At 42.2% G+C, this 23,952-nt stretch overlaps 1 protein-coding gene across 1 annotated transcript in view; it reads left to right on the top strand.

The window, feature by feature from the left end:
• Window positions 1–23,952, top strand: part of LOC134346865 (contactin-associated protein-like 5) — a 1,591,243-nt gene that overhangs the window by 1,130,992 nt on the left and 436,299 nt on the right. Inside the window, exon 17 of the mRNA XM_063048670.1 lies at window positions 9,270–9,488. Within this exon, the coding sequence (XP_062904740.1) occupies window positions 9,270–9,488 (219 nt within the window). The remainder of the gene's footprint in view (window positions 1–9,269; window positions 9,489–23,952) is intronic.

Raw genomic sequence — 23,952 nt, forward strand, 5'->3', positions numbered from 1 at the left:
AAACTGTTAACTAAATGAATCCTTTCTGTCCACACAATGTCTGATAGTTTGCACTGAGGAATCAGAATCCATTTCATTATCACTGACAGTGCAGTGCAAAAGCTTTAAAAGTACAAAACATAAAAAAGTGAACTAAAATAAAAGAATAACAAGGTAGTGATGATGGATTTGTGGACTGGCAGAGGATGGCAGAGGGGAAGAAGCTGTTTCTGAATCATGGAGTGTGAGTGTTCAGGCTTCCTTTTCTGATGAGAAGAGGGCATGTCCAATATGTGGGCTGTAGACTGCTCATTTTACATAAAGTTATTTCTTTGAAGTCAATTTATCTTGATCAATGTTTTTGAGTATCCATAGTCTTCATATTAAATTGATTAATTAGGTGTCTTAATAGAGGTATCCAAAGCAAAATAAAACTGTGGAGGAACTCAATGAATCAGACAACATCTGTGGAAGGAAAATGCCAGTCAGGATTTTGGGTTGAGATCCTTCACCTGGACTGAAGGAATATCAGGGAGATAGTGTAAAGAAGTTCAAGTTCAAGTTTATAGTTGTCTGACCGTACATATATGCAATCAAATGAAACAATGTTCTTCCGGACAACAGGGCATCCACAATACATACAGCATATAAACCAAAATATTACCATCAATAAATTATAATTCAAAATATTATATAAACATAATATCAGAATCAGAATCAGGTTTATTATCACTGGCATGTGACATGACATTTTTTATGCAATAATTCAATAGTTACATTTAATATCAGAGAATGTATACAACATACAACCTGAAATTCTTCTTCACAGATATCCATGAAAATAGACGAGTGTCCGTAAGAATGAGTGGCAGTAAAAATGTTACAACCCTAAAGCCCCGCACGTACGAGCAGCAGCAGAGCAGTGACCTTCCTGAGCCCCCCACCCCCCACTTATTTCAGCAAAAAAGTATCAGCACCCTCCACCCACTAAGCAAGCAACAGCAAGGCCCCCGAGAAAGACCATCATCTGCAGTCCAGCAAAAACTAGTCGTTCACCTGACAATTCGACATACCACAGGCTCTCTCTCCCTAATAAGGGGATAGAGAGTTGTCACACAGGTGTCACACAGTGAGAGGGGAGACTAACAAGACAAAAAAACTCACTGATTTACAGTGTTAAAGTCTGCCACATCACTTTTTCTTTCAAGTTCTTTGACTCAAGAATCAGCAGCAGACTCTCCCCTACCAGTGAGAGAAAGAGAGAGAGGGAGGTCTGAGGACAGAGCCTCCGACAGCTGATCTGCTGTTCCCAATATTCCATTTTCTCCTGCGATGCTTTATTCTGTGGCACCAGCATTGAATCATCTTGTCCGCAGAGCTGCAAAGCCTCAGAACCCCAAAGGCTCGCTCGTATTCTAGGCAGCATTCTTGGGACATCGAGAAATGGTTGGTCAGTGAACCCCGGGAGTGGGTTCCATTGCCACAAAGAAGTGAAGTTTGAGTGTAGCTTTAGGTCAGGGCCTTTGACAGAATCCTATCCAACTATTTGTATTATCATTATACCATATTATTTAATGAGAAAGTAAGGAGACATGGGATCCAAGGGAACCTTGCATTGTGGATCCAGAACTAGCTTGCCTTCAGAAGGAAAAGAATGGTTGTAGACGGGTCATATTCTGCATGGAGGTTGGTGACCAGTGGTGTGCATCAGGGATCTATTCTGGGACCCCTACTCTTTGTGATTTTTATAGATAACCTGGATGGGGAAATGGAGGGATGGGTTAGTAAATTTGCTGATGACACAAAGGTTGGAGGTGTTGTAGATAGTGTGGAGGGCTGTCAGAGTTTACAATGGGACATTGATAGGATGCAAAACTGGGCTGAGAAGTGGCAGATAGAGTTCAACCCAGATAAGTGTGAGGTGGTTCATTTTGGTAGGTCAAATATGATGGCAGAATATAGCATTCATGGTAAGACTCTTGGCAGTGTGGAGGATGAGAGGGATCTTGAGGTCCGAGTCCATAGGACACTCAAAGCTGCTGTGCAGGTTGCCTGTGTGGTTAAGAAGGCATACGGTGCATTGGCCTTCATCAACCATGGGACTGAGTTCAAGAGCCAAGAGGTAATGTTACAGCTCTATTGAACCCTGGTCAGACCCCACTTGGAGTACTGCGCTCAGCTCTGGTTGCCTCACTACAGGAAGGATGTGGAAACTATAGAAATGGTGCAGAGGAGGTTTACAAGGATGTTGCCTGAATTGGGGAGCATGCCTTATGAGGATAGGTTGAATGAACTTGGCCTTTTCTCCTTGGAGCGACGGAGTTTGAGAGGTGACCTGATAGAGGTGTATAAGATGATGAAAGGCATTGATCGTGTGGATAGTCAGAGGCTTTTCCCCAGGGCTAAAATGGCTAACATGAGAGGACACAGTTTTAAGATGCTTGGAAGAAAGTACAGAGGAGATGTCAGGGGTAAGTTTTTTATGCAGAGAGTGTTGAATGCGTGGTTTGGGCTGCTAGTGACTGTGATGGAGGTGGATACAATAGGGTCTTTTAAGAGGATCCTGGATAGATAGATGGAGCTTAGAGCTATGAGTAACCCTAGGTAATTTCTAAGTAAGTACATGTTCGGCACAGCATTGTGTGACGAAGGGCCTGTATTGTGCTGTAGGCTTTCTATGTTCTATGTTCTATAAATTACAATTCAAATGCACAGGTAAACATTAAACAGTCAACAGTAAACAGCTCACTGTCCTAGTGATGAGACCTTGGTGCTGGCAGGGCGTTCATTCTTTTCACAGCTGAGGGAAGAAGCTGTTGCCTAGTCTGGCAGTTGTAGTCTTGATGCTGCTGTACCTCCTTCCTGTCAGTAGTGGGTCAAAGAGATGGTGGGTTGGGTGGTACAGATCTTCAACAATGTTTCAGTTCCTTCTTCTGCAACATTCCTGATAAATGTCACAAATGGGAACAGGGAGACCCAGGTGATTCTCATGGCAGTTTTCAAGTGAGGGATGTGGTTAGGTAAGAGTTGGCAAGTGATGTGTGGAACCAGGTGAGAAATGGTGATTGGCAGATGGAAGCAGGTGAAGGAGCGAAGGATGGAAAGAGCAACAACCAAAGAGTTTGAGGTGAAGAGTGGAAGCAGCAAAGGGTTACAAGATGGTGGAATCTGACAGGAAAGGAAGGCAACAAGTACAAAATGCTGGAGGAACTCAGCAGGTCAGGCAGCACTTATGGAGAAGAGTAGACAATTGGCATTTTGAGCTGAGTCCCTTCATCACGATTCAACCCTTAAAGTAAGACACGTTTCCATCCTGATGGACTGATTCTCTTTTTTTTTTAAACGCAAACACAAGGAAATCTGCAGATGCTGGAATTTCAAGCAACACACATAAAACTTACTGGTGAACACAGCAGGCCAGGCAGCATCTATAGGGAGAGGTACAGTCAACGTTTCGGGCCGAGACCCTTCGTCAGGGCTAACTGAAAGAAGAGCTAGTAAGAGATTTGAAAGTGGGAGGGGGAGATCCAAAATGATAGCCCCTCCTCCCCCTTGTACCCCATCTGTTATTTATTTATTTATTCATTTATTTATTATATATATGTTCTTTTTCTCTCTCTCCTTTTTCTCCCTTTGTCCCTCTCACTATACTCCTTGCCCATCCTCTGGGCTTCACCCCTCCCCCTTTCTTTCTCCCCAGGCCTCCCGTCCCATGATTCTCTCATATCCCTTTTGCCAATCAACTGTCCAGCTCTTGGCTCCATCCCTCTCCCTCCTGTCTTCTCCTATCATTTTGGATCTCCCCCTCCATCTCCCACTTTCAAATCTCCTACTTGCTCTTCTTTCACTTAGTCCTGACGAAGGGTCTCAGCCCAAAACGTCGACTACCTCTTCCTATAGATGCTGTCTGGCCTGCTGCATTCACCAGCAACTTTTATGTGTGTTGCTCTGATTTTTTTGCTTGTGCTCCCAGGTGCCATGCATATCTTTTATGTTTCCCAACTATTACCTCCCAGCTTCTCACCATTCCCCCTCCCCCATCTACCTCCCTTTCCCTTCACCTGGCTTCAGCTATCACCTTCTGATTTGTACTCCTTCCCCTCCCCTCCCCCCACATTCTTATTTTGTCTTCTCTATCCCATCCTTTCCAGTCCTACTGAATGGTCTCAGTCCGAAACTTCTACTGTTTATTCCTCCCATCCTTGGTGCCTGGCCTGCAGAGTCCCTTCAGCATTTTGTGTAAATTGCTCTGGATTTCCAGCATCTGTAGAATCTCTTGTGTTTATCCATTGCTCCTTCGATGTCTTTGAAGTACCATTCTGTTGTCCATGCTTGTTCTACATTGTTACCTCATCGGGAGCCGAATCACCTTGACAAAACCAAAATGGATCACCTTTAAATATTTTGTTAGTGACTACAAGGAGTTTGATACCACTGTGGCCAATATATTTTGTGGCTGAAAGTACTCTGATTGCACAGTGATTGGCCTAGAAGTTTGTAGGCAGTGCAGACCAGGATGACTATTCAGTTTTCACTGTAGTATTTAGTCCTGCAGCACTACAGCATTAAAAGTATCCCTTTGGCCCATCTAGTCCATGCCTAACTGTTATTCTGCCTCATATTTCTTAGTTCTTATTATCTGAGTGACTTAAAACAGTAATGTAGGACTGATTGGAGAACACCCTGAAGAATTTTCAAGAGGCTAAGTCTGGCTGAAAAGAATGAGAGCTAGTTAAAAATACGTACTGATGTTAATGCACCAATCAGTTGGCAAGTACACCAGATTAAGAAAAATCATGTCAAGTCAAGCCGCGTTTGTTGTCAGATATGCAGGCACAGTCAGATACAGGTGTAGTGAAAGTTGAGGCGTTGGACTGAAATTTATTTATTTATTTGTTTGTTTGTTTATTTATTTGTACACATGATGGACACAAGCTGAAGAAGTAATTAACAATCAATTACATTGGTAAATCTGGTGTCATTTGCTGAAGAACAATACAGCACAGAAAATGCCCACAACATCTGGGATAGTAGATTTCCTTCCTCAGAGTACATGAGTAACTAAATGGGCCTTGGCAACAATATGGAAGTTTCACTGTTAGCATGACACAGGGTAAATTTTATTTCAGATTTAATTACAGTTAAATCCCCCAATTGCCTTTGTATAATTCAAACACAAACCTTCAGATCAGAACTCTGACAGGTAGCCCTGTAACACAATTATGACGTGCGAATGAATCTCTTCAATTTACTGTAACAAAAGTTCTAAAGAAAAATCTACAGATACTAGAAATCTGAAATAAAAGGACAAATGTCGGGAGAAAACCTCAGCAGATCAGGCTGAGTGAAACGATAAATAGTCACTTTCAAGAATTCTTCATCTGATGTTCTTGAAATTTATTGCTTATTTATTTATTATTAAAATTATGTTATTTCTTTTTGTATTTACATAGCTTGTTGTCTTTTGCACAGCAGCTGGTTGTCCATCCTGTTGGGTATAGTCTTTCATTGATTCTGTAGTGTATCTCTGTATTTACTGGATTGCCCACAGGAAAATGAATCTCAGGGTTGTATATGGTGACGTATATGTACTTTGATAATAAATTTACTTTGAACTTTGTTCTTTATTAGAGAATCTACTGACCTGTTCACCTTTTGTAATGTACAAATACTTTTTCAGCCTTAATGATTATTTTAAATATTTTGTCTCTTTGTATGTTTACCTATTAAACTTATGATAGGAAGTAATGTCTAGTACTTAAGAGCATTAGACCCACTGAGCAATAAACTCATTATTAATGCCACACCATTAAATATCTGTGACACAGAAAGGTTAAAATGGAAATTGCTTGTATTTAATTTCCCTTTCTTCTCTGTTGATGTGCTTAATCAATTAAGTCTCAGTAAGTGACTGAAGAGGCATTCAGCGATGCTGTTAAGCCCTGTAGTCACTGGCCACTACATTAGATACCTCCTGTACCTAATAAAGTGGTCACTGTGTGTATGTTCATGAAGTAGCCTATCCACTTCAAGATTCAACGTGTTGTACATTCAGAGATGCTCTTCTGAACATGACTATTGTAATGCATGGTTATTTAAGTTACTGTCTCCTTCCTGTCACTTTGAACCCCTCTGGCTATTCTCCTCTGGCCTCTCTCATTAAAAACGCATTTTCACCCAAGAACTGCCGCTCACTGGATTTTTTTTTATCTCTCACATCATTCTCTGTAAACTTTAGAGACCTGTACATGAAAATCCTAGGAGATCGACAGTTCCAGAGGTATTAAAACCAGCCTGCCTGGCCAACAATCATTCCATGGTCAAAGCTATTTGGATCACATTTCCTCCTCATTCTGATGTATGGCCTGAACAACTGAACCTCTATACCATACCTGCATGCTTTTATGCATTGAACTTCTGCCACCTGATTGATTAATTAGATATTTGCATCATTGAGCAGGTGTACAAGTATGTCTAATGAAGTACCCATTGAGTGTAGTTACTCAGAACCTACCTGATTTCTGAGTCTCAGTATTGGTTTCATGAAAACCTCACAGTTCCAGGTTCATCACGGTCTCATTGACAAGGAAAGCCACTCAGGTATCTTTTTGCACGCCTGTCACTCACAGAGGATTACAATGTGTTTCTCTCCTTCCCCTTTTATTTCTTATACTTCCAGCTACAGGGCTAAATAGTGCTAGGGAGTCCTCTAACTAATGATGTGCATAGCAAGACTCCCCTACTCCAAGAAGTTCTGGCCCAACTTTTACAAAGCCACCTACACAGAAAACAGTTTTCAATCCATTGGTCCATATTGGCATTGCTAGGAGATCTGTTACTAAGGGCATTAGTAAGCTTCCATTCATGAGCTATCAGTTTTGTTTTCCACATTGGGAATAAAAATAAATCCCTATTAGCAGCTTGTTAAAATAAAGTAGGAGTACTTGGATTCTTGTCAAACTCAACCATTTGTTACTGTAAGTGTGTAGGAACATAATGTTTAAGTGTGTACATTTTTATAATCTTCTCCTGACACTAAAACAAATACTGTAAGTAATCCTATCCTGGTAATTGGCATCATCACTGATTGTCGGTACACACTCTGCAACAGTAATATTTAATGTTCCTGCTGGATAGTTGCCATCTGATGATTAGATCGTAATCTGGCTGGACTTCCATCATTGCAATGGTCTGGATTAGTCTAGCCTTGAATTTGCCATGCATAGAGGATTAAGAATAGATACAATTTTGAGAAGATTAATGAAGGAGTTGATGGGGTAGATACAAAAAATAAATGCTGTCTGCAAGAGAGACACCTAGACCTGCAAAATGAAATAGAACTTCAAAATTATCCCATCAGAAATCCAAATATACACTCAGTGGCCACTTTATTAGGTACTTTTTCTCTTGTAGCCCATCCACTTCAAGGTACAACATGTTGTGCATTCAGAAATGTTCTTCTTCACACCACAGTTTCTCTGAGTTACTGTTGCCTTCCTGTCAGATTGAACCCGTCTGGCCATTCTCCTCTGACCTCTCTCATTAACAAGGCATTTTCATCCACAGAACTGCCACTCACTGGATGTATTAATAAATAGGTGTACAGGTGTACCTAATAAAGTGGCCACTGAATGTATATTAACAACATTCCCCCTTCTTTCCCCACCACCAATACTGTCTCACATCATTTTTTACTGACTGGGGCACCCAGATATTTTGACATTTTAGCTCATATCTCTATTGCATCTTGTATTCACCCAAACAGATCAAAAGTTTAGTTTGTGATTGCTTTAATAGGAACCTAAGGAAAAATATTTTTACCTGGGAATGGTCTGCACATGAAATGATTGAGGATATGATAAGGGCAGATAGATTAGCAACATTTAAACTACATTTAGACAGGTACATGGATATGAGCCAAACGGAGACAAATGGGACTAGCTTAGGTATATTGGTCAGTGTGGACTGGTAGATACAAAGGGCTTGCTTCTATAACCCCATGATTCTAAAATAGACTGAGGTAGCTAGCCAGTAATACCCACCTCATGCAGCTGTATAAAATTCAGTCAAACAATATTAGACAGGGTCAGCCCATGACTGCTTATATGTATTTTCTTTAGTGTGTATTTGCCAGCTTCAAAGTTGAAAGTAAATTTATTATCAAAGTACATATATGTTACAATATGCTACCTTGAGATTCATTTTCTTGCAGAAATTTACAAAAAAAATCACAATAAAATTTACAACAAACTATCAGACAAGGAATGACAAAACAACCAATGCGCAATAGAAGACAGACTGCAAATAAAAGAAATACTGAGAACATGACTTGTAAAGAGACCTTGAAAGTGAGTCTGTAGTTTGTAGAATTAGTTTAGAGTAGTAGTGAATGACATTATCCAAATCAAACCTTGCAGTTTGATTTGGCTTCTTACTTCTTTGCATATATACCAAAGATGCTCAGAAGAGGATAAGAGATGGCTTTATAAGGTGTATGAGATGATAGGAGGCATAAATAACATGGACAATCAGTGCCTTTTACCCAGGGTGGAAATGGCTAATACAAGAGGACGTAATTTTAAGGTGATTGGTGCAAAGTATAGGGTGGGGTGTCAGAGGTAGTTTGTTTTTTTGCACAGAGGACGCATGGACCGCACTGCCTGGGGGTGGTAGAGGCAGATACATTAGGCGCATTTAAGAGATGTTTAGATGGGCACATTGATGAAAGAAGAAATGGAGGGCTATGTGGGAGGGAAGGGTTAGATTGATATGTGTGTTATGTGTACTACTGTGCTTTACACCCTGGTTCCAAGAAAGGTCTCGTTTTGATATACTGTACATTATATGGTTATATATGTCATATACATGTATGTAATTAACAATAAACCTGACTTGGCTTGACTTGAGTTGGTCCTGTAATAGTTTAAAAGGATGGCCCAACATTGTGGGTTGAAGTATCTGCATCGTGCAGTGCTGCTTGATGTTCTATATTCGACAATATCGTATTCAAATGTCAACATAATGTATGTGTCTATGTCAAAATCAGATTAGCTGTCACTCACTTACATGACATGAAATTTATTGTTTTATGGCAGCAAAGGCATAAAATTACTATGAAATGCCAAATAAATATTGCAGCAAATGTGAACATACAGTATAGCAAAGGGCAGTCAGAGCAGAAGTTTTCATTTGACGTGATCATGAATTGTCCCTTATCTCAACATTTCTTCCTGTTTTTGGTTCATGAACCTTGTGTTGGGAATGTTAACCCCATTTTGTCTGATCCCCAGCCCCAATGGAAGTGCTGTTCTCCTTTGATGTGGGCAATGGTCCTTCCGAGATCACTGTGAAGTCAGCCACACACTTGAACAACCATCAGTGGCATTACGTTAGAGTGGAGCGAAATATCAAGGAGGCATCCCTTCAAGTGGATCATCTGCCAAGAAAGGTTCAGGAAGCCCCGGCTGATGGACATATCCACTTACAACTCAACAGCCAACTCTTTGTTGGTAGGTTACTTTTACTCTTGTATTTCAAAACAACCATGGGTCACTGTACATATTATCAGCATTGCTTGGCAATTGTGTCATTCAACAGGGTTTGAAAACCAGCCTTGTATTAATGTATTGCCTCTTACACTTGACTAACTCCTAATTGAGATTTATTTCCCATGGATTTCTGTTTCCTGAAGAGAAAAGATTGGGGTGTTGGCTCTAGTTTTTGGAATGCCTTCCAAATTCAGACAATCTCCATTCTGTGTGGCAGGTGGTTCAGCTGGAATCTAAGTGGCTTCACTGCATGATACCTGGCGCATTGAAGATTGTAGGCAGCCCTTACTGATAAAGCCAACAGTTCTACAGCCATGTAAGCCAGCACTTAAACATATAAATGCCAGTAGGTTTGTGAATTGATGCAAGCATACACCGTTGTGGCACTCCCAAAACTTGCCAATAGACTCCAGTCAGGGAATCAATCAGAGTACTCTCCTGCTAAACTCTGCATAGGGCATTGTGGTAGAGTGTCAACCGGACCTTTGCAGCAACCTAAGCTGGCACAGGATTCATCAGCCCATTTATTTTAGAGAAGGCTTCACAAAAGTGAGAAGAGAAGGAACATATGCTATTTGTGATTGATTGCATTGGCTATAGCACAATCACAGTCAGGTAAACGTGTTTAAATCAGTGCTTTGAAGGCAACTACAGCCTGTCTGCTGCATCAAGACTTCCTAAAACATGAAGTATTTTTTAGGAATATAAACACCATATTATGGCAGAGTTGCCTATACAGGTATTTTAATCTGCTTGTATGGTATTATTATTGTCATTTTTAAAACATTTCATCCTTTTTAAAAGCATAGTTTTTGAAAGTTTGTAAAAATGTTGGTAGTATAAACGATCTTTAAATTCCAGTGGGGTTTTGCTATTTCTCAGTAGCCTCATGGCAGGACTGTTTCTGTCCTGATCACATGATCCTGTCATTCCTGAGTAAGTGGACTCTGAAAACTCACACTCATTCCTCAGTCACTCTTTATGTACCTGCGCACAATGAGAACGGGATGGACCCTGTCACAACATTGTTCTGAAGTTTGGACAATGAAATGCCATTTTTATACAAAAACTGACTATGTAGATACTGAGGAATTGGTACCCTTAAGCATGTTCAACTTCCTCATTTACCTAATCACACTAAGGTAATACAGATATTAGGTTCATCCATCGTCATCGATGAATACCTCAACACCATTAGTACTTTTTACGAGGTTGAGTTGCTAGCTGAACACTCAACCCGACACGGATGGAAAGCGTGCCCAGGAGCAGCTCCACTGAATTCGAACTTGGGAACTTGCACTCCTGGAGTCCGGCGCTGATGTCACTGCACCACCAGCCGGCATTTTGATGGTGTCGAGACTAGCACTTGATATGGATTTAAGTGAGGGAAAGTTGCGCAGCGTCAGCCTCACTCTCTGTTCCCAGTTCCCATCTGGATCCAGTGGCAAGACAGAGTCGAGACGGCTGGAGATGGGACTAGGCGCAGTGGACGACCAGGACATCTTCCGTGTCTTGTCCTGCTCTACGCGTTCCACAACGCTTGCAGAGACCGCCTGCTTGACCATTGGACCTTCCATTGGTTTTGTCCGCTCAATCCACCGGAGTCTGTCTAATACAGATATCAATAACCAATAGAATCCACGAGTTAAAAGCTGATAATATCTCAGCATGGGTTTTCTCCAGGTGCTCCGGTTTCCTCCCACAGTCCAAAGTTAGCAGGACTATAGGACAGTGTAAATTGGCCCATGATGAGTCTAGGGTTAAACTAGGGGTTGCAGGGTGACACAACTCGAAGGGCCGGAAAGGCCTATTTGGTGCTGTATCTCAATAAAGAAAAGGGTCTCGGCCTGAAACGTCGACTGCGCCTCTTCCTATAGATGCTGCTTGGCCTGCTGCGTTCACCAGCAACTTTGATGTATGTCACCCTGGAATCCTTCATTTGCATCTTTATCTTCACCAAATGGTCCGATCTCCTGATGTACAAAGGGAAGCTATGCTCTTCAATTACCTTCCTTGTCTGGTTGACTGCATACTATTTGTAAACTACCCTTGCCTGGACATTATCTTAACCCTTGCCTTGCCACGTCTTCCATAATCCAGTTCCAAGCCTTGGCATTAGGTAAGCTCTTGCTCGAACTTCCAAAACATTCTTGGCCAGAAAGTCCCACATTCTGAATTGGAACAACAGAGAATGCAGACAGGAAGGTGGGCAGTGGAGCCTGCAAAGTGAAACCAGGCACTTTGTATTTAAAATATGAAAGTAAAATTTGAAAGTCAGAGCCAGTTGATCTGATGCAGAGTGAGGGCGGGTACAGTAATGCTGTTGCAAATTCTTTAGAGTCAATTCAAAGGTGCAGAGATAGTTGGGAATTGTAAACTCATCTACCCTTCCAGGAAAGGAAGTGGTTAATATCCTTGTGTTGGTCAGAGCCATTAGAGTCTGCAGGATTTGAGATGGCCATTGTGCTTGTATTGGTTAGATTCACTGGAGTCTTCAGAGGTATTGGAAACACTAAGGAGACACAAAGGACTGTACTTGCTGGAAAGGAGCAGCACACAAAGACACTGGAGAACTCAGCAGCTCAGACAGCATCTATGGAAGGAAACGGACAGTCAATGTTTTGGGTTGAGACCTTTCATCTAGACTATTTGGACCCTTATTGTATGATCTCAATGACTATCGACCATAATAATGAAATGCTTTGAGAAGTTGATTGTAGTCAACACATTGGACCAATCATGAAGAAATCATGCCACAAATTCTTCTTCATTAGGAATTTGAGGAGCATCACCAAACAGTTTTGGACATTTCTATAGATATGTACTGAAGAGCATTGTGACTGGGTGCATCACAACCTAATATGAAAGCTCTAATACACAGAGTCAAAAAAGGCTGCAGAGGATTCAGCCGCACCGTCAGAGGCATAACCCTCCTCACTGAGGACATCTTGAAGTGGACTCACCTCAGGAAGGACTAAGGACACACACCATTTGAGCCATGGCTTTATCTTGATACTACCAATAGTGAGAAGTTATAAGAATCTTAAGACACACACACTCAATGACTGAGAAATAACTTCGTCCACGACAACTTCAGATTTCTAAATGATCCATGACCCCGTGGATACTGCTTTATTTTTTTTGCACTATTTATTTATTTTGTAATTTTTAATCATTTAATATCTGTGCACAACCCTGCTTTGCTTTGCTTTGCGGAGTACCGCGTTATTCCGGGGCCAAGGTGCAAAACACAGTACCAATGGTTATACACAGTACCAGGCATATATAGAGCATATAAAATAGCAGTTAAAATACAGTCACAGAAGAAAAAATATATGGACCAGTTCTGAGTTCATAAATGTTTCAGTAGTCTGACACTGAACACAATGCAGCTTGTCTTCTGCCAAGTAAACACTGGGGGGACAGCACCAACTCCAGCATGGATGGCACGCCACACCGCCTCCGGCACTCTGGTGGAGCGCCCGACTCCAACATCTCCCTTTGGCATCGGCAAACAGGTGACGTTGGGCTTGCAGCATTGCACACCACCAATATCCAACAGGGTCTTGCAATCATGAGTAAAGAGGCTGAGATGATCTCTTGCTGTTAGATTGCACACCTCCGTTGCATACCAATGCCTCCCTGTCGTTGGCAGCATCATGGTCTGCACTGTCCAGCTCCCTCAGTTTCTCTGCCAACAAGTAACTCGCTGATGGGGTAGACCTGCAGTACTTAACGTTCTTAATGTTCAGCAGGGTCTAGTGATGCTAAAAAGTACAATTAAAAAAGACAAAAACAGCTTTGGTTGGCCCTATAGAAGCCTCTGTGTCTGAGTGTGCCAGCATCTTGTAAAGCCTTCAGATTTTAGGGCTAAAAATCGAGTTTCTTTTCCACTTGCATTTAACATGAAGACAAATTAACATATTAAAACTTTCAATGTCTTATCTGTGTGTACAAAGAACTTTGTCTGAATATGCCCATGGATGTTTGACCATATTGTGCATTGTCATGAGTCAAAACTGGAATAACCTTCCTGAAACTGCTCCACAGCGAGCTTCAGGCTCCTGCAATCCCTTGCTTGAAGACTATTTCCTAATTTCACTCAAGTGACGTCGGGATCTAATGTTTTATTCAATGCACCTTAGTCCTTGACTCCTCAACCAGTGGTGTTATCTTCTCTTTATCTGCTCCAGCAATTACATCAGTTTCCAACTCACAGTGCTCTAACTCTAATGAAACAGCATGCAGCTTCACTGAACTGTTTACACACGATTGCAAAAGTGTGTGGCTCACTACAGAACGGGAATCTTTATTTGATCTAACAAAAGATACAAATGCAGAAAGGCTTGTTTCTATGTCATGTGACTGTCTGATTCTTTGTTTGCCTTGCTTACCTAATTTAGTATGTATATGTTCCTGGACCTACAGCAATGTGCTCAATGCAATGGGCGCCACAGTCGCATGGCAGTAAGTGCCGCACTATTACAGCTTGGGTGTCAGAGTTCAGAGTTCAATTGCAATATTATCTGTAAGAAGCTCCTGTGTCCTCCCCATGAGTGTGTGGGTTTTTTCTGGGTGCTCTGCTTTCCTCCCACAGTCCAAAGACGTACTGGTTAGTAGGTTAATTGCTGATTGTATATTATCCTGTGATTAGGCTAAGTGAATTGGGGATTGCTGGGTAGTGTAGTTCGAAGGTCCAGCAGGGGCTGCTCTGTGCTGTATCTCAATAAATAAATAAACTTTACATTGCCCTTTGAACTGACTATGTTTCTTATTCAGTTGCATACTACCCACTATACTGAAAAATAAAACTTCAGTGTTTGCACATGACAGTTAACCATAACCTTCTCTAAAGCTTCTTCTAAAGAAACAGTAACCTTCCTAAGCATGGGCAATACCAATAAAGGCCACTCTGTGAACAAACTAATTCAAAATAAAGACACTGAGAATCTAAAGTGAAAACCTAAATTGTTGGACATGCTCAGCAGGTCAGACAGCATCTGTGGAGAAATGACTTGTGAAGGTGAGAAGTACAGAAGAGATTTGCAGGATTGTTAACGAGGGATGAGGAAGCCAAAGCAAAAGACTGGAGGAACTCAGTGGATCAGGCTGCATCTGTGGGGGGAATTAGACTGATGGCTTCTTGGGTCACAATCCTCCTTCTGGATGAGCTATATCCTTCCACACTGCTGAGTTTTCCCAGAATGTTGTTTGTTTGTGCAGATTCCAGCATCTGCACTCTCTCATCTCTACAACAGGGATGAATGATTATGTGAACTGACCGAAAAAACTGGAGTTGTACTCTTTGGAATAGAATTGATTACAATGAGTTTTAGATAGAAGTATTTAAAATCATGAAGGGGATAGTAAGGTAGCAGCTAGTGCAATTGTTTTACAGTGCCAGCGACCAGCGATCAAGGTTTGATTCCCGACACTGTCTATAAGGAGTTTGAACACTCCCCCCATGACTGTGTAGGTTTCCTCTGGGTTCTCTGGTTTCCTCCCACATTCCTAAGATGTACAGGTTAGGGTTAGTGAGTTGTGAGCATGCTATCTTGGTGCCAGAAGCGTGGTGATACTTGTGGTCTGCTCCCTGCTGATTTGATTTGATGCAAGTTTCACTGTATGTTTCGATGTACGTGTGACAAATGAAGCTAATCTTTATAGCAGTGTATTCCTTTTCCTTCCTGAGAAATTCAATGAAGACAAGAACTGAAGGATTTAGATGACAAAGGGCAAAAGAAACACAAAATAAGCAAGAACACTTTACACAACCAGCAATGATAGCGTGGAAAGCATTGCAGGGGCTGTAGTGGAGGCATATTCAAAAGGGAGCTGGATGGTATCTGAATGGAAAGCATGGACTCATTCGGCCAAATGATTCTTTCCCATGGAACTACTTTCCAAGTCAGAAATTGACTTAGATGTTTGACCTTAGTAGCCTGCCATGGGTGTGCAGTATGGCAGTGGTCATGCAGCACATCTCATGCTCTATCAACTTCTATTGGTTTGTGTGCTGTGTAATTGATTGCGGATGAATTTCAAGTTCGTATACATGTACACTGCCAAACAAAACAAGTTCCCTTCAGATCAAAGTGCAGAACACAGTACATATAACTCAGATAGATCACAAATAAATTAAGAAAAAATAAAATATATTCCAGAAGATTGACATTCAGCAGCAGGTGCATATGATACAAGTTAAAAAATAAACAGTATAACACTTTTGGCACTTCATATGTGATGACTGGGTGGTGACAGGGAGTTCAGTAGTCTAACAGGCGGCTGTGGGCAAGATGTTTCCCCTCCTAACAGTCCTTGTCCTAACGCTACGGTACCTCCTGTCTGATGGTAGGTGTTCAAAGAGATCCCACTACCTTTGTTTCTTTTTTCTTCTCTTTTATCTGTTGAGATTCATATTCGTTTTGCTTATGTTTTGATGAAATTGTTTATTTTAAAAGCCTTGAATCGAATTTGGAAGCACTCACATTTCAATATAAAAATCTGCCTAAATCATATCATACACACATCAGCTCCATGGCAACACAATGAAATTCAGCTGGATTCCCCAACATCATTAAATTAATAGATATTTACTTCTGCCTCTATTCCCACAGCTGCTGGAGAATAAATTGAATTGTGGGAACATTTCAGTTTATTAGAAATCTAACACCACAAGAATTACACATCTCAGTGATGATGTCCCGAAAATGATTTGAAATAATTAACTGAAATATTAGTTTTTTTTATGAGACCTGTGCTTAATAATAGTTGGTGCATTACATCAGCATAAGGAGACATAGAAATCTGATTTCAATATTGTATCTGCAAATCATGGATGAGGATTTACTGTTCGTGTAATCTTAAAAAAAAGTTTTTTTGTGATAACTCTCTTATATCAATCATTCTGTTCACATTCAACCATAAATGTATTTCACAGAATCTCTTAACCAAGAATGTTCCCAGGCAGATCAAAGAATATTTGAAAACTAATGAAAACACTTGGCAAAGTTTCATGAAGAGCATCTGCAAAGTTTTCCTCCACTCCCACAGAACAGCATGCCGGTACTCAGTCAAAAATCAGGCAGGGAATGTTACCACCAGCATGTTCCCCTCCAATGGTTAATGTTATTGCCTTGAAAATATATTGCTCATTTGGATCATTAGACATAGGGGTAGAGTTAGGCCAGTTAGCCCATCGAGTCTGCTCCGCCATTCCATCATGTCTGGTTTATTATCACTCTCAACCCTATTCTCCTGTATTCTCCCTGTAAATGTTGATGCCCTGATGAATCAAGAACCTCACCATCTCGGCATTAAGTATACCCAATGACTTAGACTCCACAGCCATCTGTGGGAATGAATTCCACAGATTCATTATCCTCTTGTTAAAGAACTTCCTTCTCATCTCTGTTCTAAATGAACGTCCCTCTATTCTGAGGACGTGCCCCCTTCCTAGAGCACCTCACTATAGGAATAATTGTCTCACATTCACTCTAACTAGGAATTTTAATATTTGATAGGTTTCAATGAGAATTTCTCTCTCATTCTTCCAAACTCCCGTGAGTACAGGCCCAAAGCTATCAAATGTTCTTTTCATTCTTGTGAACCTCATTGGACCCTTTCCTATGCCAGCACATCTTTTCTTGGATAAGGGTCCAAAACTGCTCACAATATTCCAAGTATGGCCTCAGCAATGACATATAATGTAAAAAGAAACAGTCCTGAAATAGTCCTATCATCTAGTCCTGTAGATCACCATTAGTCACCACAGCCAAACAGAAAAGGCCCGCTTTATTCCCACTCTTTGCCTCCTGCCAGTCAGCCAATCTTCTATCTAGTGAATACTAGTATCTTTCCTGTAATACCATGGTCTCTTATCTTATTTGGCAGACTTATGTGGGGCACCTTGTCAAAGGCCTTCTGAAAGTTCATGTAAACAACATTCAGTGATTCTCCTCTGTCAATCCTGCCTGTTATTTCTTAAAAGAATTCCATCAGATTTGTCAGGCAAGGTTTCCCCTCAAAGAAACCATGTTGATTTTGGCCTATTTTATAATGTACCTTCAAGAATCCTGAAACCTCATTCTTAATAATAAACTCCTACATCTTCTCAATCATTGACCTCAGGCTATTTGGCCTATAATTTCCTGTCATTTGCCTTCCTCCCTTTCTGAAGATTGGAGTAACATTTGCAATTTTCCAATCCTCTGGAATTATTCCAGACTATAGTAATTCTTGTAAGATCATTACTAATGCCTCCACAATCCCTGACACTCTTGAGTTTCTGGCATACTGCTAGTGTCTTCCACAGTGAAAACTGACACAAAATACTCAGTAAGTTCACCCAGCATTTCTTTATCCTCTATTACTATTGTACGTCTCCAGTGTCATGTTCCCACAGTCTAATATCTACATTCACCTCTCATTTACTCCTTATATATCTAAGAAAACATTTTGTATCCTCTGTTATATAATTAGCTCGCTTATCTTCATATTTCAACTTCTTTCTCTATATGGCTTTTTTAGTTGCCTTCTGCTGGTTTTTGAAAGCTTCCCAATCCTCTAACATCCTACTCAGTTTTGCTCTATTATCTATCTTCTCTTTTGTTTTTATGCTGCCTTAGCATTCCCTTGTCAGCCTTGGCTGCATCAGCCTCCCTTTAGAATACTTCTTTGTGATATCTCCTTCCTGCACCTTCCAAATTTCTCTAAGAAACTTCAGACATTGCTGTTCTACCATCATCCCTGATAGAGTTCCCTTTAAATCAACTCTGGACAGCTCCTTTCATGCCTCTGTAATTCCCTTAATACTGTTAGATCCTTTACCTTAAGCTCCTTAATCAAATCTGGTTCATTACACAACACGCAATCCAGAATTGCCTTTTCCCTAAGGGGCTCAACCACAAGCTGCTCTAAAAAGCCTTCTTGTAGGCCTTCTACAAATTCCCTCACTTGGGATCCAGTTCCAACATGGATTTCCCAATCTACATGCAAATTGAAATCCCCCATGACTAGCGTAATGTTATCCTTTGTATATCCCTTTTATTATTTCCCATTGTATCCCGCATACTAATTTAACTCCGATCAGGGTCTTTTTGCCTTTTCAGTTTATTAATTCTGCCCCCAAGGATCCTGCATCTTCTGATCCAATGTTACCTCTTTCTAAGAATTTGATTTAAGTTTTTTTAACAACAGAGCCACCCCACGCCCTCTACTTACCTGCCCTGTCTGTCCTTATGTTACAATGTGTATCCTTGGATGTTAACTTCCCAGCTGTGATCTTCTTTCAGTTATAGTAGTCATACTTTATTGATCCAGGGGGAAATTGGTTTTCGTTACAGTTGCACCATAAGTAATAAATAGTAATAGAACCATAAATAGTTAAATAGTAATATGTAAATTATGCCAGTAAATTATGAAATAAGTCCAAGACCAGCCTATCGGCTCAGGGTGTCTGACCCTCCAAGGGAGGAGTTGTAAAGTTTGATGGCCACAGGCAGGAGTGACTTCCTATGACACTCTGTGCTGCATCTCGGAGGAATGAGTCTCTGGCTGAATGTACTCCTGTGCCCACCCAGTACATTATGTAGTGGATGGGAGACATTGACCAAGATAGCATGCAACTTAGACAGCATCCTCTTATCAGACACCACCGTGAGAGAGTCCAGTTCCATCCCTACAACATCACTGGCCTTACGAATGAGTTTATTGATTCTGTTGGTGTCTGCTACCCTCAGCCTGCTGCCCCAGCACACAACAGCAACATGATAGCACTGGCCACCACGTGACTCACTGATATCCATATGCCATACCTGCCAATCTTTAACTGTGTTACAACTCCATCTACTTTATTCTGTGTGCTCCTTTCATTCAAATATAACACCTTCAGTCCTGTAATCATCACCCTTTTTGATTTTGTCTCCATGTTAGACTTCAAGCCATCCCACAGACTGCATTTCTACCCTGTCATCTGCTCATCCTTCCTGACAGTCTCACTACACGCTGCATCTATTTGTATAGCAACTACTCCATCCCCAGCTCTATCACTGCGATTTCTGTCCCCCTGTCAAACTAGATTAAACCCTCTCCAACTACTCTAGAAAACCTGCCCACAAGGATATTGGCCTCCCTTGGATTCAGGTGTAACATGTTCTTTTTGTAGAGGTCATACCTTACTTTGAAAAGATCTGAAATCTGAAACCCTGCCCCCTGCAACAATTCCTCAACCGTGCATTAATCTGCCAAATTATACTGTTTTTACTCTCACAGGCATGTGGCACAGGCAGCAATCCAAAGATTAATACTCTTGAGGTCCTGATTTTCAGCTTTCTACCTAACTCCCTACATTCTCTCTTCAGGACCTCCTCCCTTTTCCTAGTAATGTCATCAGTATGTACCATGACCTCCGACTATTTACCCTTCAAAATGCTGTGGGCCCAATCCGAGACATCCCTGACCCTGGCACCTGTGAGGCAACATACCTTCTGGGTGACTTTTTCAAGAACACAGAATCTCTTGTCTGCTTCCCTAATTATCACGACTGCCCTCCTGTTCTACCCCCTTCCTTCTGAGCCACTGAACTGGACTCAGTGCCAAAGACCTGCTGGCTGCGGCTTCTCCATAGTAAGTTGTCCCACCCAAGAGCATCCAAAGCAGTATACTTATTGAGGGGAATGACTGCAAGGGTACTCTGCACTGCTTGCCTATTGCCTTTCCATCACTTGACAGTCATCTAGGTACCTGCCTCCTGCAGCTTAGGGGAGACTACCTCTCCATAGCTCCTCATTCTCCCATTTCCTCATCATCGTTGGGTCTAAATTGTGGAATCACTCTGGAGTCCTCCTTCTTCTAATACAAGAGGACATAATACATGATGAGTGGAAGGAAGTTTAGGGGCAATGTCAAAGGTCATTTATTCACACAGAGAGAGTGGTGGGTTTATGGCCAGGGGTGGTGGGAGAGGCTGATACACTTGAGACTCCTAGACAGGCACATGGATGAAAGAAAAATGGTGAGGTATGTGGAATAGAAGCATTAGATTGATCTTGCAGTAGGTTCAAAGGTCAGTAGGATGTTGCGGACAGGAGGACCTTCACTGTGTTCTTCTATTTTCTATGTTCTATCTTCTATATTCCATGTTCCTCATGTTCTATGTTCTCAAGTTCAAGTTCAAGGTCATTGTCAAGAGACTGTACATATATACTGTACAAACAAATGAAACAGTATTCCACTCCCTCCGCACTAATCATAGAAACATAGAAAATAGGTGCAGGAGTAGGCCATTCGGCCCTTCGAGCCTGCACTGCCATTTATTATGATCAATCCTAACCTTATTATTAAACCCGCCGATAAGGGGGGTGCTGTTGTAGTCTGGCGTACTGACCTCTACCTTGCCGAGGCACAGCGACAACTCGCGGATGCCTCCTCTTATTTACCCCTCGATCGTGACCCCACTAAGGAGCACCAGGCCATTGTCTCCCACACCATCACCGACTTTATTCGCTCAGGGGATCTCCCATCCACTGCTACCAACCTTATAGTTCCCACACCCCGCACTTCCCGTTTCTACCTCCTAGCCAAGATCCACAAACCTGCCTGTCCTGGCCGACCTATTGTCTCAGCTTGCTCCTGCCCCACCGAACTCGTTTCTGCATACCTCGACACTGTTTTATCACCCCTTGTTCAATCCCTTCCGACCTATGTTCGTGACACTTCTCACGCTCTTAAACTTTTCGATGATTTTAAGTTCCCTGGCCCCCACCGCTTTATTTTCACCATGGATGTCCAGTCCCTATATACTTCCATCCCCCATCAGGAAGGTCTCAAAGCTCTACGCTTCTTTTTGGATTCCAGACCAAATCAGTTCCCCTCTACCACCACTCTGCTCCGTCTAGCGGAATTAGTCCTTACTCTTAATAATTTCTCCTTTGGCTCCTCCCACTTCCTCCAAACTAAAGGTGTAGCTATGGGCACCCGTATGGATCCTAGCTATGCCTGCCTTTTTGTTGGGTTTGTGCAACAATCTATGTTCTGTGCCTATTCTGGTATCTGTCCCCCACTTTTCCTTCGCTACATCGACGACTGCATTGGCGCTGCTTCCTGCACGCATACAGAACTCGTTGATTTTATTAACTTTGCCTCCAACTTTCACCCTGCCCTCAAGTTTACCTGGTCCATTTCCGACACCTCCCTCCCCTTTCTAGATCTTTCTGTCTCTGTCTCTGGAGACAGCTTATCCACTGATGTCTACTATAAGCCTACTGACTCTCACAGCTATCTGGACTATTTCTCTTCTCACCCTGTCTCTTGCAAAAACGCCATCCCCTTCTCACAATTCCTCCGTCTCCGCCGCATCTGCTCTCAGGATGAGACTTTTCATTCTAGGACGAGGGAGATGTCTTCCTTTTTTAAAGAAAGGGGCTTCCCTTCCTCCACTATCAACTCTGCTCTTAAACACATCTCCCCCATTTCACGTACATCTGCTCTCACTCCATCCTCCCGCCACCCCACTAGGAATAGGGTTCCCCTGGTCCTCACCTACCACCCCACCAGCCTCCGGGTCCAACATATTATTCTCCGTAACTTCCGCCACCTCCAACGGGATCCCACCACTAAGCACATCTTTCCCTCCCCCCCCCTCTGCATTCCGCAGGGATTGCTCCCTATGCAACTCCCTTGTCCATTTGTCCCCCCCATCCCTCCCCACTGATCTCGCTCCTGGCACTTATCCGTGTAAGCGGAACAAGTGCTACACATGCCCTTACACTTCCTCCCTTACCACCATTCAGGGCCCCAAACAGTCCTTCCAGGTGAGGCAACACTTCACCTATGAGTCGACTGGGGTGATATACTGCGTCAGGTGCTCCCGATGTGGCCTTTTATATATTGGCGAGACGCGACGCAGACTGGGAGACCGCTTTGCTGAACATCTACGCTCTGTCCGCCAGAGAAAGCAGGATCTCCCAGTGGCCACACATTTTAATTCCACATCCCATTCCCATTCTGACATGTCTATCCACGGCCTCCTCTACTGTAAAGATGAAGCCACACTCAGGTTGGAGGAACAACACCTTGTATTCCGTCTGGGTAGCCTCCAACCTGATGGCATGAATATCGACTTCTCCAACTTCCGCTAAGGCCCCACCTCCCCCTCGTACCCCATCTGTTACTTATTTTTATGCACACATTCTTTCTCTCACTCTCCTTTTTCTCCCTCTGTCCCTCTGAATATACCTCTTGCCCATCCTCTGGGTCCCCCCCCCCCCATCTTTCTTCCTGGACCTCCTGTCCCATGATCCTCTCATATCCCTTTTGCCAATCACCTGTCCAGCTCTTGGCTCCATCCCTCCCCCTCCTGTCTTCTCCTATCATTTTGGATCTCCCCCTCCCACTCCAACTTTCAAATCCCTTACTCACTCTTCCTTCAGTTAGTCCTGACAAAGGGTCTCGGCCTGAAACATGGACTGCACCTCTTCCTACAGATGCTGCCTGGCCTGCTGCGTTCACCAGCAACTTTGATGTGTGATGCTTGAATTTCCAGCATCTGCAGAATTCCTGTTGTTTGAAACAGTATTCCTTTGGAATCTGAAGTACTTAAAGCTTTCATCATGGGAAAAACATTCTTTCTACCCTACCTATGCCTCTGCTAATTTTATAAACCTGTATCAAATTGCCCCTCAACCTTCGATGTTCCAGTCCAATTTGTCCAACCTCTTTTATGCATAGAACATACACCCAATGGCCTCTTTATCAGGTGCAGCTGTACACCTGCTCATTAATGCAAGTATCTAATCAGCCAATATGTGGCAGCAACTCAATGCACAAAACCATGCAGATATAGCCAACAGGTTCAGTTCAAACATCAGAATGGGAAATAAATGTGTTATAAGTCACTTTGACAGTGGAATGCTTGTTGGTGCCAGACAGGATGGTTTGAGTATCTCAGAAACTGGTGATCTCCTAGGATTTTCACACACAACCGTCTCTAGTTTTTGCAGAGAGCAGTGTGAAAAGCAGAAAACATCCAGGGAGCAATCGTTCTGTGGACTAAAATGTCTTGTTAATGGTTGGAGGAGAATAGCCAGACTGGTCCAAGCAGACAGGAAGGTGACAGTAACTCAAATAACCACAGTGGAGTGCAGAAGAGCATTGTTGAATGTATAACACACTGAAGCTTGAAGAGGATGGAGAACATCAGCAGAAGACCACACACGATTTACTCCCATGCCTAAGAAAAGGGAAACTGAGTGAAGAGCTGTACACCACAATGCAGACACTTCAACCCACAACGTTAAAAATGAGAGATCAATTTTAGAACACAGCTGCTTCTAAAGATGGGACAAAAGGATACTGTAGAGATGGTAGTTGAGAAAATGATGCTCTTCCTAAGTCACTTAGCAACAGTCATGGGGGACTCAATGTA

The sequence above is a fragment of the Mobula hypostoma genome, chromosome 5 (assembly GCF_963921235.1).
Source record: "Mobula hypostoma chromosome 5, sMobHyp1.1, whole genome shotgun sequence".
NCBI classification, from domain to species: Eukaryota; Metazoa; Chordata; class Chondrichthyes; order Myliobatiformes; family Myliobatidae; genus Mobula; species Mobula hypostoma.